The 12,001-nt window shown below is 49.3% G+C and overlaps 6 protein-coding genes across 6 annotated transcripts; 3 read left to right on the forward strand and 3 right to left on the reverse strand.

Moving 5' to 3' along the window:
• The first annotated feature begins 500 nt into the window (after window positions 1-500).
• HETIRDRAFT_37034 (major facilitator superfamily) lies at window positions 501-2,944 on the forward strand. Its single transcript, XM_009552165.1, has 14 exons — window positions 501-643; window positions 755-836; window positions 892-906; window positions 965-993; window positions 1,052-1,144; window positions 1,200-1,274; window positions 1,335-1,488; window positions 1,546-1,666; window positions 1,746-1,865; window positions 1,924-1,948; window positions 2,007-2,080; window positions 2,146-2,338; window positions 2,390-2,523; window positions 2,585-2,944. The coding sequence occupies exons 1-14, from the start codon at window positions 594-596 to the stop codon at window positions 2,761-2,763; spliced, it is 1,344 nt and encodes a 447-aa protein (XP_009550460.1). The 5' UTR covers window positions 501-593; the 3' UTR covers window positions 2,764-2,944.
• Window positions 2,702-4,661, reverse strand: HETIRDRAFT_480313 (uncharacterized protein). The gene is made up of 9 exons (XM_009552807.1): window positions 4,550-4,661; window positions 4,389-4,479; window positions 4,220-4,270; window positions 4,058-4,146; window positions 3,872-3,971; window positions 3,744-3,814; window positions 3,506-3,689; window positions 3,195-3,448; window positions 2,702-3,135 (listed from the first exon to the last, which is right to left on the reverse strand). The coding sequence occupies exons 1-9, from the start codon at window positions 4,607-4,609 to the stop codon at window positions 3,079-3,081; spliced, it is 957 nt and encodes a 318-aa protein (XP_009551102.1). The 5' UTR covers window positions 4,610-4,661; the 3' UTR covers window positions 2,702-3,078.
• A 432-nt stretch (window positions 4,662-5,093) lies between these two features.
• HETIRDRAFT_327788 (uncharacterized protein) lies at window positions 5,094-6,056 on the forward strand (the record flags this gene model as incomplete). Its single annotated transcript, XM_009552808.1, has 1 exon — window positions 5,094-6,056. One exon carries the CDS (start codon window positions 5,094-5,096, stop codon window positions 6,054-6,056), a length of 963 nt encoding a protein of 320 aa, XP_009551103.1.
• Window positions 6,057-6,359: 303 nt separating this feature from the next.
• HETIRDRAFT_389219 (uncharacterized protein) lies at window positions 6,360-9,181 on the reverse strand. Its single transcript, XM_009552809.1, has 14 exons — window positions 9,032-9,181; window positions 8,941-8,976; window positions 8,789-8,879; window positions 8,404-8,476; window positions 8,136-8,347; window positions 7,986-8,002; window positions 7,797-7,908; window positions 7,536-7,739; window positions 7,373-7,471; window positions 7,167-7,315; window positions 6,889-7,105; window positions 6,766-6,830; window positions 6,646-6,704; window positions 6,360-6,588 (listed from the first exon to the last, which is right to left on the reverse strand). Exons 1-14 carry the CDS (start codon window positions 9,139-9,141, stop codon window positions 6,542-6,544), a joined length of 1,491 nt encoding a protein of 496 aa, XP_009551104.1. The 5' UTR covers window positions 9,142-9,181; the 3' UTR covers window positions 6,360-6,541.
• A 161-nt stretch (window positions 9,182-9,342) lies between these two features.
• Window positions 9,343-9,861, forward strand: HETIRDRAFT_125339 (uncharacterized protein; the record flags this gene model as incomplete). The annotated part of the gene is made up of 3 exons (XM_009552810.1): window positions 9,343-9,369; window positions 9,422-9,791; window positions 9,857-9,861. 3 exons carry the CDS (start codon window positions 9,343-9,345, stop codon window positions 9,859-9,861), a joined length of 402 nt encoding a protein of 133 aa, XP_009551105.1.
• Window positions 9,862-10,314: 453 nt separating this feature from the next.
• Window positions 10,315-11,630, reverse strand: HETIRDRAFT_429779 (uncharacterized protein; the record flags this gene model as incomplete). Its single annotated transcript, XM_009552811.1, has 2 exons — window positions 10,315-10,632; window positions 10,695-11,630. The coding sequence occupies 2 exons, from the start codon at window positions 11,628-11,630 to the stop codon at window positions 10,315-10,317; spliced, it is 1,254 nt and encodes a 417-aa protein (XP_009551106.1).
• Between the last annotated feature and the right edge of the window lie 371 nt (window positions 11,631-12,001).

Here is a 12,001-nt window from a genome sequence, read left to right on the forward strand (position 1 = left end):
GCCCGCAGATTAGAGTCTGTCATTCCCTGAATTGGGTTTACGAGACTTTTACGGAAAGAACTTCGCTGTGGATCACTCGATCCTGCCTTGTGGTAACAACAATACCCCACGGGGCCCCACAATCAGGTCTTGTATCACCTGTACAATGCTTGGTGCAGTGCGCATATCTCTTTCCCGAGTGTTGGCGTGCGTGTCTCAGGCCTGTATTGATGTCTTGTTCGGCTTCAGGCGCTAGGCACATCCCCAAACAGACTGGAAGAACCACTATGGCAAGGCTATTACACCCAAATCTCTCCACATGATCTCACCCTCAACAGTCGTCAGATCCACTAGCACGACTATAAGGCAGGCTCAATGCCGCTTGACTCGTGTCTCTCCCTCTTCCTCCTTCCCCCGAGAACCACGCCAACATGACTTCATCGTCCTCCATCGAGAAGAACGACATCACTGTTGTTGAAGACCCTTCGCAGAAACGCGAGGACAGCGACCGGGTTTCTGTCCTCGACTTTGGAGGCGATACATCCCTGCCTCCTCCCCCAAACTTGAGCCCTGAGGAAGAGAAACGGCTCTTCAGGAAGATAGATCTCAGATTAATGCCCATCCTATCCTTGATGTATCTACTAAGTTTCTTGGATCGGGGTGCGTTGATTCTCAATCTCAAATAGTATTGATGCTTGATGTAAGCTCCCCCTTGAATGCAGGAAATATTGGTACGTCGATGAGCCTTTTCGGTCTTGCGGCACACGAGGTTTAGATGGATATGGGCAGGCAACGCGCGTCTACAAGGACTCGAGAAACAGCTTCATCTCGTTGGCAATCAGTACAACATTGCCCTCGTGTGTCCTCATTTCATTCACGTCATGCGTATCCCGAGACCTAACAACAGCTTAGACAATGTATTTTGTCGTACGCGAATTGATATGATATTGATCATGCCACGAGTTCCGATCCCTCTTTATCATAGCCGTATTGCCTCTTCGAATGTCCAGCCAAGTAAGTATATATTTATACGCATCGTCAATACCGTCTCATTCAAGCTTTGGCATGACAGTCTCGTCCTCAAGAAGTTTCGCCCATCACGGTGGCTTCCAGGTATCACGATCGTCTGGGGAATAGTAATGACCCTCATGGGTCTCGTCAAGACGTTTGTCACTTTCTTATCCTGTTTTTCCTCGTGATTCACCTTGAGAACCTCTCAGGTACCCACAGCTTGTTGGCGTTCGAGTATGTTTAGGGGTTGCTGAAGCTGGCCTTTTCCCGGGCGTAGTATATTAGTATGTCCATCCACTCTAATTATATGATTTGAATTGAGTGATTATAATTGTTTGATCTAGCTTAACTCTATGGTATCCCCGTGCAATGCTTCAGTTTCGAGTCGGCATCTTCTTTGGTGCTGCATCCCTAGCCGGTGCCTTTTCGGGGTTGCTCGCATTCGGGATCTCGTTCATGAGCGGTACTGCAGGTCTGTTGGGTTGGTCGTGGATTTTTGTAAGCATTAAGGCCCAGTCTTGGACACGGTTGATAACCGAGTTTGCGCCTTCGTAGATATTGGAGGGCATTGCAACTGTTCTGGTCGGAATCCTAGCTCTCTTTGTGCTTGTCGACTTCCCTGCGACGGCTGGCTTTCTCACTCCCGAGGAGAGGTCGTACATTGTGTGGAGGAAAAGTAAGTCTACCCTGATTTCATCGTTCATTATTTTTGCGCGAGGACTAGACTGATTAATGTTGACCCTGTTTCCATGTAGAATTTGATAACTCCTCAGTCGGCGAGGAGGAACGTTTCGCGATGCGCCACTTGTTGTCGGCTCTGGCCGACTGGCAAGTCTGGCTGCACATACTTGTCTACATGTCCATCATTGGTCCGCGTGCGTGCCTTTGCTTATATTCTAAATTCCACAAATTTATCCATCTTGTAATTTCTAGTCTACGGGATCTCTCTGTTCCTTCCGTATGCTCGAGCGGCTCGTTTAGTCTTGAAAGGCATCTGAAGTTTGATTCGTGTATAGGACGATCATCAGTAATTTTGGATTCACCACTGCAATCAGCCAACTCTTGACTGTGCCCCCGTATATTTTTGCGAGTAAGTCGTTCTTGCTCTATGACAATTTTGATCTGCTGATAGAATGGTGATTAAATTGTCTGCAGCGATCGTCCTCATCATATTCGCCATCTGGTCAGATTCAATTCAAAAGCGTTCGCCGTTCATCCTCGCCGGGCTCTCTATGCTCCTTGTCGGCTTTGCGATCAACATTTCCGACACCACGTCGGGCGTGAAGTACTTCGGCACCTTCTTTTGCGTCGCTGGTGCCTACGCGAGCTTCCCGGGTGTTGTTAGCTGGTTTGTCTATATTGACTGCGCTCTGGAATAAATGTTTGATAATGTGCATAGGCTCGGCAATAACCTTGCCGGCCAGTACAAGCGTGGAGTGGGCATGGCCTTGCATATTGGTATCGGCAACTTCAGTGGCGCAATCGCCTCGAATGTTTTCCGATCCCAAGATACGCCACGTTTCATCATTGGTCGTACGTTGATCATCTCTTGTTGCCGCTTCCTCTGTTGATAGTTTGCTTCGATATCATATAGACGGCATTATGCTGATGTTTGTTGGCATCGGTTTCGTATCGGTGCCCATCGTAGTCCTGCTCTATATTCGTATCAATCGAGAACGAGACAGGGTCTTGGCGGAGGGTGGTGTAAAGTATACAGACAAGCAGTTAAGAGAACTGGGCGACCGTGCTCCTGATTTCAGATACATTCTGTGAACGAAGAATAAATAGTCCCTTGAGCGAGGGCATGTGTATCGTATGTACCACGAAGTATATGATTAGCTGATTCATGAGAGCCCTCAACTGCACATTTGAGGTAGATAAAAATCCCAAGCCCAGGCGATTCAACTCGCTGCTGTAACCGTAGACCATCATCCAAGTGCCATCGAGATTGGGGTGGTCTCACAAGATGCGTATCAAAACCTCGAACTAGCATTTCCAAATTGAAGCTATCAGTGATGCCGACAGTACATAAGTTGTTTGCACTAGTAGATCTGCAGACAGCGCGTCCTCCTGGAAACAACAGAGCCTTCACAGCTTAGTCTTCTCTGTCTTCTTGATATACGCCAACCCGCTTCCAATAGCCACCTGCATGATCACCCGGTTTCGTAAGTTGTTCATGGCAAACACAATTGAGTTTGACAGACCTTTCCTGATGTCGTATTCTTCGTCTCAAATGCCACCTCCGTCGTCCCATCAGGACCCGCGCCCAACTCCCAAATCGACGTCTCAAGTGCATCGCCGGGCTTAACAGGCGATGTGAATCTCACGCCAAAGTACTTGAGTGCATTCGGGTCGCTATTCCCGACTGCAGAGACGATGGCGCGAGCCGCAAATCCGTAAGTAGAGAGTCCGTGCAAGATGACGCCGCCGAAACCCGCAGCCTGGCCAATGCGGGGATCTGGCACAAAAGAAATGATTAATTACCTCCTCCATCGCGTGATATAAGAATACGAACCGATGTGCAAAGGATTGTAGTCGCCACTGAGACGGTAAATGAGTGCTTGCTCAGGTGTTGTGTGGTCTTGCACGACCCAGTCGGGCTTGCGGTCCTTGGGAACAGGCTTTGCTTTGGGAGGCGCTGCTATCGATTTAGCAAAGCGTTGACCGGTGATCTTGGCTCCCAGATTGAAAGAAGAGGACTAGCGAATGGCGATTCAAGATGAGTTGTTCCAACGAAAGATAGACCGACCCACGAAAAGCTTAGCATAAGCTGTTCCATGAGGGTCAACGAGAGTGATCTCATTTTCCATGATCACACCCGACTCTGTAAAAAAGAAATAAAATGCCACGGTTGGAGTATATATGCAAGATATTTGCTTACTGTTTTCTTGAACTGAAGACAAGCGCTTCTTCATCTTCCATCCCGGGCCAGATGCAAGGGGCAAAGGCTTCAGAATCTCGATTGTCTGCGTTGCATGAATCTATCAAAACCAAGCGGTCAATTGAACCATCAAATTTATATTCCTACAGAATCGTTCCAGGGAGTTTGATCAAGCATCAGACATACAATACGGTTCGGGTCAAACTTTGGGAGGCCCGGGACGGGGCGAGAGGAGCTCACTCGATCGGAGAATAGATTGATATCCTGATCATCGCCTACGCCACAAAATCAGTTATATATGTTTCAGTCCTAGTAGTCTTGGGTGCGACGTGTATTCCACCTGCGCACCTTTCAAAAAAAATGTAGCTGGAAATGTGGGAAATACAGAGAACGATTTGTCTAATTTTCAGTTGAGAAGATCGTCGAAAAATCAGTTGGACAATTCTAATTGACACACCCAGTTCTGACGAGTGAACATGTCAGAATATCAAAGCGGCATTAGATCCTCACTTCGAACAATGCAACGCACCATAGGCAAGGTTGTAATCCGATTTCTTTGCACCGATTCCTATTGCATATACCAGAACGTCCCGCTTGTTCCAACCAACCTATCTCATGACGTGCTTTTTGTCAGGTCTACGCCGTCAAGTCAGCGAGACATGGACGCGAGATACGTACAACCTGGTCGTCATACTCGAAACCAATAGCGTTCTCGAGCGCTTGAGCTGTGCTCGACATCTGGAAGTTAGATTCTTGGATGGAAAGTGTCTCGCAAAAAAAGCTAGTCGAGGTGACACTGGAAAGCAGCCAACTTGCGTGCGGGGTATTTAGGCGGGGCCCCGGATTACCGGCTCAGAAATTTCCGAAAGCCGGTAGTGCGCGTAACGCCGGACTGGGCCAGCCCGGGCGGCCCCCAGCCTCGCCTTCGCTTCACTTGACGGACGCAACTGGTACGCACTAAATCTATCATTCACTCACTCATCCGTACAACATGTCTCTCAAACGTCCTCGATATAGACCATTGAACCAGACGGTTTCCATTGCCTCTCTATCGGACGGTGGTTGACGAAGACCTCAGTACCCCAGCTACGACGTCGCATGAGTAGACAGATCACACAGTGAGTAAAGGTGTATCGATTTTTATTTCAAGATTCAATCCACTCCTTCCGAAGTTAAGCACTTAGGCCACGGCCTGTTCTCATCTTGCACACTCTTCGTATCCATGTCAGACCCTCCCTGGATTCCTTGGGCAGGCCATCCCTTCGACTATTGGGTTGGGACGAATGATCCCGATGAACCAGTCCGGCCTTGCGATGACCTTGGCGACATCATCCTTCGTGCTTCCGACAACCTTGACTTCGTAGTCCATCAAAGCATCCTATCGAGAGCATCTCCGTTTTTCAAGAACATGTTTTCCTCAAACTTGACTGACTCGAGTCTGGACTTGCAACGCCTTGATCTTCCCGTAATTGTCATGGCCGAGAACCAACACACCTTGGATATGTTTCTAAGATTGCTATACCCAATGGCCCAGCAGACTGTCGATGGTATCACAGACGTCACGACAATCTTGCAGGTGCTGGACAAGTATGAAATCGACAGCCTTCCTGCAGCTCTGGAAGCCTCTCTTATGCGTATCGCAGAGGAGAAGCCGGATTTTGTTTGCGCGGTCGCCTGCCATTTCAAATTACCGAAACTTGCGAATGCCGCAGCGCAGCTACTACTGCAGCACCCAGTTGTATCCATTTCCTCTCTTTCCACTGGACTCGTCGAAAATTATGAGGTATCATCTGCCGTACGGAAAAGCCATTTCGAATATCGCGCACATTGCACCCTGACGGCCATCGAACTCTTGGAACACTACAAGCCCTATTGTGCTAGCTATAAGCAGGGATTTTTGGGTTCTTACTACGTCGCGGCATGCAATTGCGTTCGTGAAGGTCATTCTCGATATCGTAACGACTCGCGGTACTCCGTCATATGGGTCCTGGACTATCTGGATCGTTGTCGAATTGCATTGGAACAGACACCCTACTGGAAGATAGTCCTCGACCCGAGCATCATCATCCCGTCCGTCATAAAGGCGATGAAATGCAAGGTGTGCAAACATAATGCCGAGACAATGGGCCAGCTCAGCCAAGAACTTGCTGAGAAGATTCGATCCTCGGTCGCCCGGGTACGCTGACGACTCATCGGTGTTCTATGACATTAAATGTATCTTTTCAGATACCTTTGCCTTTCGACGAGTCTATATTCGAGTCGGACCAAGATCAGTGATTCGTCATTCCGCGTTCGACTTGCGATGTTACCTATGAATAATTTCTTGGTCTGAGGTCAGCATCTCCTCTATCCCACGGGCCACTGTAGAATAAACTGATCGGCGCCACATTGCTTCCAGTATGCGTATCTAATTGAACTTATTTGTCCAGTTACTCAAGCTTGTATGTTTCGTACGTGTACTGATAGTGCCACTTCAGCATGGCGGTATAATCGAATGGTGGAATCCTTCTACAATTCACAATTCTTCCTTGCTAAACATCGCGGCCTACATACTACAACTACCATCATAAAACACAGAGGTGATAAAAAGAAAACAGACGATTTGGGCTATCGAGGCGTTCTAGGGGCCTTAACACAGCTACAGGGCTTCGGAGCGGGAAACAAACACAACTAGACATGCAGATACTGTCCCTTGTCTTTTCTGATCTTTGTCATTGCTGCAGGAAGAGGTTCAGATAGAAGCAATGTGGAGGCGGAATGCAACCAGATCGTACCTGCAATGATGGCACTTCCTACACCGCTGCCATCCTCAGCGTGGTGCGTGATGATGTTCCTGATATAGCCAGCGATCAATGCGATTGTACGAACCGAGCCGTTTTGTGTACTCTGCTCACCGTCCTTTGTCCCCAAAGATATCCTGCAACCCCTCGTGGACCCGATCCGCGAAGCCAGGGTATTTCTAGGCCATGGCGTCAGCTTGAAAGGAATAAAGATTGTGAACGTGAAGTACTGCTCACGTTGTACAACGAGCCATCGGCACCGACTGAGCAGCCTTCCTCCAGGTATCCCATTTTGCTCACGATAGCTGCGATACCACACGCGCTTAGCCGTGCGGCACGGCGCCCGACCAGCTTTGCCAAAGCACGGAAGAACTGGCGCTCAGCAAGCGTCGTCTCGAGGGCGAAGAAATGGGAGAATATCCCTATGATCATGAGAAGCTCCTCTGTCGGGTCACTACAGATTGAGTAAGAAGAGGCGGTCTCGGATGGAAAGAGAGAGAGAGAGAGAACCCCACCTTTCCATTAGCGAGAGGAACGCAGTGTCCAAGGCATAGGCTATCTCAATTTTGTATGTGTTTTGGCCAAGGAAAAGAACGCCGTCATCGATGAGCTCGCAGATGACGAGACGCAGAATCTCGCCAAGGTAACGACCTGAGATCAATTTCTATAGAATAAATCAGAAAAGCAGCATTTCGAGATAGGGGAACAACAATAAACGTACCTCAAAAGCCTGCTCACCCGGCTTGTTTGAGCTCTCGTCGATCGTCAAATCATACTTTGTCCTTGGCAGGTGCTCATGTTCGAACGAATCGAACGCGCCCTGAAGTCAATTAGTAATGGAGACTCTGAATTTTCGGGGTGAATAACGAGAGGTAGAGACGTACCCATTCACAATTGATGGCCATTTCGTCATCGTCGTCGCATCCTAAATTCTTGATTTTAGGGATGCCACCAATACGCTCCATATAGGCCGCATTGCACCCAGTTCCGAAGATCACGGCGATCTTCGTGCGTGGGTTGACGTAGTGTGAGGCAATGAGCGTGCCAGTCGTATCGTTGATGAGAGCGGTCAACTCTACAGGTACGTCCTTGAAGATTCGCCATTTGATGAAATCAGGTACCAAGAAGAAACGAGAAGTTCTTACATGCTTCTCTAGACTTCTCTTAAACATCTCTGCGACATCGTGGCCTTCCGTATCGGCGGCTCCAAAGCCTTTGGTCCAACGAATAAGAACACCTTGGTCGATGCGTTCCTGGCTATTAGTTACATAAGAAGATCCATTAGTCAAAAGGGCGCAGGTATCAAAGGACGTTTAAAATAGGCAGATACTTACGTGCACGGATACGAGAACTAGAAAAGACGAACACCTGAGTTATTAGCTGACTTGCCATGAGGAATGTAAAAAATAAATAAAGAATTCATATAGGCCGACGTAAATGTGAAGGAAATGTAGTAGTAGATTGATACAATTGCCGAAGCTCACCGTAAATCCAAGAGGCAAGCGCTCTCCCTCTTTGATGGTCCCCTCATCCAAGTTGGTCGTGACAAACGTCTTCAGGCATTCCGCGCAAAAATCGAAAAGCTTTTGTCCGTCTTCCTGTTTCTGCTCCTCGGTAAGACGGTATTTTGACTGCGTAATCTCGAATTTTCCCTCGCCCTGGAGAGTGACAAGACAGACACGGAGATTCGTTCCGCCTGTAACGTCCGTGTAAATCGCTCCCCAATCCGCATTTGTGAGAAATTTGACTTACCGAGGTCAAGAGCAAGGTAATCTCCGGTTTCCGTGCCGGTGGGCCAGCCGAAGACAAAGGTTGGGATCATGGGCTGAGGTGGTATTTCAATCAGCGAACACGATAGAAATATGATCGACGGGATGGATCCCGAGTTGAATGGCATGCGAACGTAAACCTATGCATTGAAGCTGAAAGCCCATAGTTACGTCGAAATAGACCAGCATGAAGGTCTTGCTAGACAGCCTACACACACTGTGCGAGCAAAACATATCGATCATAATTAAGAGTGGTGATAGTCATACTCTGAGATCTGCGATGCACTCCGGGAGAAGAAGGTCGGAAGTGACCGCGGGATATCTCCGAAGCCAGCTGCAGTAAAGTCAAAGACGCGGGCAACACTCACGACGGTCTGACCCGGTTTCTCCAGGCCGATTTCCAAAGTATCCTTGAATGCCTCAACAATCATCCGCATCCTCTGCGGGGTGAGAGTGAACCTGTGCGGGTGCAGATGGTCATGATCAGTTGAGACCCACTTGTAGAATATCAAATACATACAAGCTCTCATATTTGCGAAGGTGATCTGCCATAGTCCTTTGACATGTCTATCAGCTCAGAGGGATAGCAGCGAGATTGAGCACGCGCGTACTTCTTGGTCGCATGAGGGAGATCCTCCTCATCCTGAGTTCTGGTATGGATCGCCAGTACCTGCCCGGTGGGCAAGGTGACGCTACCACTTCCTCTGCGAGATGCTGGCATTGCAACGGCTGTGATGATATACAGGGGTGATGGTGTTAAGAAGAGAGGGGACTGGAGGGCTCCTCAGAGTCGACGGGAGACTTGCTCCAAGTGCCGGCGGAGAGCAGCAGTCGTGGGAACATACTCCCAAATGCGTCATCTGCTCGAGTTGCGTTCTGTTGTCGCTTTACGCTCCTTCTTCTCAGTTTCCGCCGTCCGACCATGATTGGGCTCAAGGGCACCCTCAATGTATGCTTTCTCACCGTAACTCACGTCTGCTACTGATATGTCTTTACGGCAGGTTATAGACAACTCAGGGGCCCTCCTCGTCGAGTGCGTCAACGTCCTCAAAAACAAAGTCAATAACGGCTGGGGCAGCGTTGGCGACGAGATCGTCTGTGTAGTCAAGCGTGCGCGCCCCGTATCTGCAAGTGCACAGCTTTCTTCCACTGCCCTCAAGGTACGGCGAGGCGACGTCCGACGTGCTGTCATCGTTCGTACCAGGAAACCCATTCGGCGTCCAGACGGGCGGTGGATCCGCTTCGACGATAACGCTGCTGTCCTGTTAAACAATAAGCGGGAGATGCTAGGTACACGCATTGGTGGTGTGGTCAGCGCGGACCTTCGTATGAAGGGCTGGGGCAAGATTGTCAGTATAGCACCTAAAGTGAGTACGCGTTTCCATCACCTGAACAAACAACGTGCTTACGTTGAACAAGGTCGTTTAGTTTGTTTTTATAATCATAAAGTATAAACCCAACGCTCCCACTACACCTCTACACCAATCGCAATATCAATTGATGACACACGCGCCTATCCAGTGCCATTCAACCTTTGCCCGCCCAGAAGGACGATCTTCTCAAACCGACCATAAGCTGACGACAACAAATCTAGAGTTGGGCCCACAATCATACTAACGAGTAAAACTATCCCACCTGTATTTGCTTGTGATATAGCAATACGTATCACTTCTTTTCATGCCTTGAGTCCCATTTGACCACCGAGAGCATGTGTTCGGTATCACTCAGTATCGTTTGGCGTTGGTGAGTGTTACACCTTCAAAAATGTTGAGTAACGAACGGCCGTCGATAGTACTTTAGAAAGATACAAAATCACACTCTACTCAACTTCTATATCAGAACACGTCGTATCCGACATACAGGAACCAATGGCACGGCAGCACCGATCGCCACCTTATAGTACACCTTCCCATTCAAAACGTTCTCGAGCCGACAATCCCTCACTTTCCGGGACAACACGGTTTCCGCCGCTCCCGTCCGGCCTCCACCAACTCCTCTCCCAGCTTTTAATACCCCTAGCTTCTAGCTCCAGATATTCCAACTGCGGAAATATCTCGAGCCACAGAATGGCCAGCAGCCCTGGATGATGCGTCTCGACAGAGGCGCCGTTCCCGGTGCTGGATGGAGCCCGTGGCGTCATCGTCAATGCTAGATAGCGAAGCTCGGAAAATGCGTGCCAGTCGCACTCCTGCTCCGTAACTGCCATCGACACCTGCGTCAATGGAATGAGGCTGATAAGTCGAGAATATCGCGAAGCAATATTAATGTACGCACGACTGCTTCGAACAACACATCCAACGGGCAGTCTTTGCCAACCTCAAGGGACAGGAACTTGAGGCTTTTGGCGAACTTGGCGATCCGCGGAAATATGCACGCCGGAGGGATGAGATTGTCGAAGCTGACTTGGGATGCCACGGCAACAGGGATGTGCAAGCTAGATAACTGGCATCCCTGGTGCAGCATCCGCTCCTGCAGATAACTAAGATGGATGGGTCCACCGCAGTAACCATTGACCCGAATCCTGCGAAGGTTGCGGCAGTACTGTCCCAAGAAGAGGAGCTGCTCGTCCCAAGCAGATTCGAAAGACCTAAGCCTCGGCCAGACAAGGTTCCGCAGAGAGTTATCATGCCAGTCCGCGTAGAAGTAATATGCGCCCGAGTCAGGGAAGTCGTGGATGGTGAGTCGTCTCACAGTCTTAGCAGTTAGGTCGAAAAACCACCCCAGATTTGTCTTCTCGCGGAAGGACGGGGAGAACTGTAAAGTGAGATCGGTTCGGTTGACGAGCTTGCGCACATTTTGAAGAGTGATGTTGGACAGTGTGAGAGGCAACGAAGGCCAACATTTGGCAAGCCAGTCGCTCAGTGGACTGTAGCATCTCAGCAGCCTCATGTCAAGTGCAAGTCCCTCGAGCCGAGTGCTGGCCCGGAGGACCTCTACAAGACCACAACCTGCATACTTGTGGAGGGACGAGACGCTATTGCCGACCATAGTCAGTCGCCTGATGCCTTGGCACAAGTTCTTTTTGAGAGCAAATTGGCAGAAGCATTCGATTTGTTTAGGGTACCTCTTGAGAATGACGTCTCGAACGATTAGAGGGGTAGCGATACCGGACAGGTACATAGAGGTGTTTAGCACCGCGCGAAGTGTGTGTTGGTCTAAGTACGAGAGCATATTCCTGAGAACGTCATCGTGGAGGTTTTGTGAAGCCATGGCGCACTAAAAGTTTCTTCATCAGCATCTGCTGATCGTAGGAGGAGATAAAAACGAGACGAACCTAGACTTTATAAGAATAAGTCGAGATCAACAGGCAAGCGCCGTTATTTCAACTGGTTTTATACAGGGCAAAAGTGGGTGGCCGTGGTCCAACCGCACAATGGTCGAGACTCTTTGCCTCCGCCACATCAGCGTGTGGCCTGTGCACCAGACGAATTGGTCGTAAGCGAAGTCAACAAGGTGGCTGTACCGTTTGCTTTGTTCGTGCTTGGATCATGGATACAAAACAAGATGGCGAAGTACCGCGCGCCAGTCTAGCCAGTAGTCGGAGAGTTACCAACCTTTATGGATTGAAAAATGACCGGCGA

The sequence above is a fragment of the Heterobasidion irregulare genome (genome assembly GCF_000320585.1).
Source record: "Heterobasidion irregulare TC 32-1 unplaced genomic scaffold scaffold_10, whole genome shotgun sequence".
In the NCBI taxonomy this organism is placed as follows: Eukaryota; Fungi; Basidiomycota; class Agaricomycetes; order Russulales; family Bondarzewiaceae; genus Heterobasidion; species Heterobasidion irregulare.

Bases quoted from the DNA above. Each gene is read 5' to 3' on its own strand.
- HETIRDRAFT_37034 (XM_009552165.1), top strand. From the start codon at position 594: ATGCCCATCCTATCCTTGATGTATCTACTAAGTTTCTTGGATCGGGGT. The intron at 1,866-1,923 runs GTGCGTGCCTTT...TGTAATTTCTAG, and splicing joins CATGTCCATCATTGGTCCGC to TCTACGGGATCTCTCTGTTC. The intron at 1,949-2,006 runs GTATGCTCGAGC...ATTCGTGTATAG, and splicing joins GGGATCTCTCTGTTCCTTCC to GACGATCATCAGTAATTTTG.
- HETIRDRAFT_480313 (XM_009552807.1), bottom strand. From the start codon at position 4,609: ATGTCGAGCACAGCTCAAGCGCTCGAGAACGCTATTGGTTTCGAGTAT. The intron at 4,480-4,549 runs GTACGTATCTCG...GTCATGAGATAG, and splicing joins TCGAGTATGACGACCAGGTT to GTTGGTTGGAACAAGCGGGA. The intron at 3,972-4,057 runs GTATGTCTGATG...TGGTTTTGATAG, and splicing joins AGTTTGACCCGAACCGTATT to ATTCATGCAACGCAGACAAT.
- HETIRDRAFT_389219 (XM_009552809.1), bottom strand. From the start codon at position 9,141: ATGCCAGCATCTCGCAGAGGAAGTGGTAGCGTCACCTTGCCCACCGGG. The intron at 8,477-8,788 runs GTGAGTGTTGCC...ATACCACCTCAG, and splicing joins AGAAACCGGGTCAGACCGTC to CCCATGATCCCAACCTTTGT. The intron at 6,831-6,888 runs GTGAGCAGTACT...GCCATGGCCTAG, and splicing joins CCGATGGCTCGTTGTACAAC to AAATACCCTGGCTTCGCGGA.